The sequence below is a fragment of the Phoenix dactylifera genome, chromosome 10, assembly GCF_009389715.1.
Source record: "Phoenix dactylifera cultivar Barhee BC4 chromosome 10, palm_55x_up_171113_PBpolish2nd_filt_p, whole genome shotgun sequence".
NCBI classification, from domain to species: domain Eukaryota; kingdom Viridiplantae; phylum Streptophyta; class Magnoliopsida; order Arecales; family Arecaceae; genus Phoenix; species Phoenix dactylifera.
This window is the reverse complement of record NC_052401.1, coordinates 12,126,128-12,130,492: the sequence shown is the minus strand read 5'-3', so window position 1 is coordinate 12,130,492 and position 4,365 is coordinate 12,126,128. Positions and strand designations below refer to the sequence as shown.

At 39.6% G+C, this 4,365-nt stretch overlaps 1 protein-coding gene across 1 annotated transcript; it reads left to right on the top strand.

Moving 5' to 3' along the window:
* Window positions 1-3,352: 3,352 nt before the first annotated feature.
* Window positions 3,353-4,157, top strand: LOC120112262. The gene is made up of 2 exons (XM_039131129.1): window positions 3,353-3,847; window positions 3,946-4,157. The coding sequence occupies exons 1-2, from the start codon at window positions 3,400-3,402 to the stop codon at window positions 3,960-3,962; spliced, it is 465 nt and encodes a 154-aa protein (XP_038987057.1). The 5' UTR covers window positions 3,353-3,399; the 3' UTR covers window positions 3,963-4,157.
* Window positions 4,158-4,365: the final 208 nt, after the last annotated feature.

Sequence of the window (4,365 nt, the reverse complement as noted above, 5' to 3'; positions counted from 1 at the left end):
AAAGTTCTTTTAGTGAGTTGTAAGATAATTTTTACTTTAGAATTTCACAACACACATGGCCTGCACTTCTAAGGGTTAGGTTCAACATTATGTTGTTAAGTCTGGTAGCAACCTTGAGTCCTGATGAATCATTCCTATCTAATTCACTATTATCCCATATTTATTTATAAAAAAGAGTGAATTTAGTTAGGTACATCGAAAAGGGCTACCTATTGTCAAAGGTCAGTGGGCTTGCGATGATAAACCCGAGCATAGGTCCGTAGGGGAGTCTTGATGCTCAACACCTTATGCCATCTGGTATGGGAGTTGTTGATTGAATGCTCGCTACACGGAGGAACCATTACAAGAGTAAAAGTGCATTATTTATTTATAAATAAATAAATAAAATAATAAAAAAATAATTTAAAAAAAAGAAAAAAATAATATTGATCTTGAAAAAGATGATAGTGTGAAAGCCGTCGTTGTAAAATTCGAGTAAACTGGAATATTACAGATAAAACTCTTGAGGTATTAAAGTAAATATCCACAACTCTCGAAATCCTGCAAGATAGGATGATTTTGAATCAGTGATAAGGTCTTATCTGACCAATTTTTGGAAACTACTAGTTTTAGCAGTATTTTGGGGGATCTAAAGCCTTAGCTTGTGTATGGTCCAGATATCACCGAGCACCCAAGTATAAATAAGCCTTACAACTCTCTAACAGAAACTTAATGACTTCAACTTAAGTTGCATCTTGACCTAGGATTTGGGCTGACTTAGTAATTAAAACTTTGTGTGCTTTTGAAATTATTCACACTTATACATTTGAAATCAGATTTTATAAAACAGTAAAATAAATTCTTTAGGTAGAGACAACAATTTGTGAGTATCTGAGCCGGAAACCCTCAGAAGACAAAACTCGTCCACTAGGACCACCTAGGGGCTTAAAACCTTATTGCATACGGTAAATGCAATCGCGATTCCTGCGAAAGTGAGTTATTTTTTTTTATTTTTTGCTCGAGGACTAGCAAAATGTAGGTTTGGGGTATGATAAATGCTAAATAATACATAAATTAACCTCTTTCTTATAGCACTTATCATTATTTTAAAACACATATTTTGTAAAGTTAACCATAAAAGATGTGTTACCCTCATCATTGCACTTTAATAAATTAATTCGAGTTTGATTTAATTATTTATTAATTGAGCCTAATGAAAGCAGGTCGAGTCAAACTCAATTGGGTGACGCCTAAATCCCATCAATTTCTTTCCTTTTTACACGTTATCTCTGATTTTCTCCACATGTCCAAACTTTCTAATTTGGACATCCTGAGTTCACGCATCTTTTCCTTTGCTCCACATTGAATCCCACGTCCACGTCTCCTCCTCATCTGCGGATGAACTCTATTACTTCACATCTCCAACCGTTCATCCCGCAGCCAGCAACCACCTATTTCTCCGCATCCCTCCCGCGTCCGAGATATTCTCAACACCCATGACACAACCCATTCCTTCCCAGCCAAGTCCAAACTTCAGTCCAAGCCTTCACTTTCCTTCTTCGAATCCCCTGCATTCTAGCTCATGAATTCATTCCCTCTTCTTTCAGACTGATCCCAGCTGGATTTCCAAGTCTCCCATGCCCAGACAAGCCCAGATTATGCTCCACATCATAGCCATGTCCCTCCTCCGAATCAAGCTAACTTCTTCCACTAGATCCCATGCTCATCCTGTTCGGATTGGTTCCATCTCCACGGGATAAGCTCAAATCCCATCTTCTGGCTTGATCCCATGGAATCTCCCAACGTCCAAGCTTATCCCTTGCTCCCAGCTCGCTCCCAGCCATCTCATCCCTTGAAATCCTCTCAAATATGTTCATCTTCACTGCGTTGAAGCAACATCAGCCCCTTCCGGATTATGCTCCACATCCGCAGCCAATCCCGTTTGCGAATCAAGCCAAGCTTCCCAGGCTTCACGGAAACAAAATAGAGCAGCTCACAAAATAACATCATCCTTATCCCATATCCAACTTCCTCCCATCTTCTCCATAATCCTCTTCCTCCGAGATCTTCTCCGCATCACCATCGTCCCAGCTGGTTCCAGCTGTCCGCGATGAAACCAACGCGTCCAAGCACCAATCCCAGCAAATCTTAGCGTTCGCTTGACCCTAGCCCATTTCGAGCATAATGGAAGAGTTCTTCCGCTCCCAGCTACCCACCTGACACCCTTATCCCCTGCTTCAACGGATCAGAGCCGCAACGTCTTTGGGATCAGTCCGTGGATCAAGCTCCCCAGCTTAGCAAAACAGACTCCTCCTTCATTTCCTCCCAGGACCCGCTTGTTCTCAGCCGTGTCACGCATCTTCTCTGTGATTCGTCGTCAACTCCTTCCGTGCGATCAAGCTTCCCAACTCAGCCTCTTCCAATGTCCGGATCAACTCGAACCTCCACATCCTTACCCTTCGATTCGGAATATCCAGAGAGGAAGAGAGAGAGGATGCCAAGCCTGTAAAAGGAGGAGAGTTCTCCTTGGGAAGGCATTCTTTCTTCCCCACTGGGGCTGATCCCAATCAGCTCTTCTCAGGTTGAGTTCCCACAAGAATAAAAGGAGAGAGATTATGTTGGGTATTATGGGAAGAACTTCCCACGGAAAGAAAAAAAATGAAATGGAATGAGGGGAGATTAGTTGGAGCTTCTTCCATCATCACGACGTATTCTTCTCTTCTTTCCCGCCGCCACCTCCCTCGAAAGAAGTCAGTCATGCCATCTTCATCCCGCTGTGCTCCTATCGTCCACTTTTACATGGAGGGCTGATCTCTTCACTAGGACAGGACGAAGCCCTGACAAAGGCGACAAAGGTTTTTTGTATTTGTTTATTTCTATTCTTGGAATTGTATGAACTTCTTTGATCATAATAAATATCTTTTCATCTCATATTTAGATTCTGTGATTTTAAGTATGATATTTATACAATTGTTCTTCATGATCACTAAGTAAGTATAAGATAGTTCATGCTTAAGAAAGATGCAGTGTGCTGCCACCTTAGATTAGGGTAGACAATGCATGCCAATTGAAGATGAATTATTCCTAAATTACTTTTGCGAATTCCTATTTGAATGCTTATTAGGCTTGTAGCTAATGTGCTTGTTAATCCAAGAACGAAGTAAAATATAATTAACCATTGTTGCCATGTTAGTGGTGAATTCCTTGCCCTTGGTTCTCTCAACTGATATCAGTTTAATTGCATTTTCTATTAAATTATTTAGTTCAATAGTCTTCACAAATTCTCTTTTTCAAATATTTTTTTAAAAGGCAACTGTACACCAATCCTTGTGGATCGATATCCGTAATCACTATCCTACCAGATACGTGCTATTGCGTGGTCTTTAAAGTTGACTATCAGTTACTGATCATTTACTGTACATGATTGAGTTAATTAAGTGCCTAAATACTCTTAGATTTCTCCTGCACGATCAACTGGGAAAGGATGCGATTTTTTCCCTCCGAGAATCTTACCGCCCGTTCCTTACTCATTATAGAATGACAAAGCCTGCAGTTAATTACCATAGATTGCTGGGATTACTGCAAACCTTTGAGAAGGACCACCAGCTCCAAAAAGAGTCGATGCATGTGGTGGGAGGATCATCGGAAGGGCGTCGTCCCTTTAAGAAAGGAAAGAAGAAGAAAAATAAGAACAATAAAGCTAAGACATCTAAACAGAGTCAGACCAAGAAGAAAGCTGACCAGAGTCAAGCAAAATATTTCTATTACAAGAAGCAGGAGCATTGGAAGAGAAACTATCCTCAGTACATTGCCTCACTTGATCCGAACAGACCTAGCAAGAGAAAAGAGCTATCGGTTGCTGATCAAGGTACTTATATGATAACACCTTGTAATTTTTCTATTTGTGATAATTTGATCTGGGTATTGGATACTAAAAGTCCGTTTAACATTTGCAATTCATTGCAGGGAGTTCAGGTCAGTGAGAGATTTGAAGACAGCAAAAGATTCCTGAATGTTGGAGGTGGAAGATCAGTTCCAGTTTTAGCTTTAGGAACTCTCAAATTAGTTTTCAATTCTCATATAATTGTCTTAAGTGATTGTCACTTTTGTCTGACGTTTTTATTGAATGTTATTTCTGTAGGCCTTTTGGCCAAGACTGATTTTGAAATTTCAATGAAGAAGAGTTATTGTAATATCATTATAAATGGTGTTACTATAATGAATGAACAATTGAGTAATGACATTTACATATTATCATAATTTGTTAATGTAATATTCATGTCAAGTAAGCACCTTAGAATAGATAGCGTCTCTGATGTCTACCTTTGGCATTGTAGGCTAGGTCACATTAATAAAAAAAGGATAAACATGTTAGCTGAAGAGGAT

Excerpts from the sequence above, each read along its gene's own strand:
- LOC120112262 (XM_039131129.1), top strand. The coding sequence starts at position 3,400 with ATGATTGAGTTAATTAAGTGCCTAAATACTCTTAGATTTCTCCTGCAC.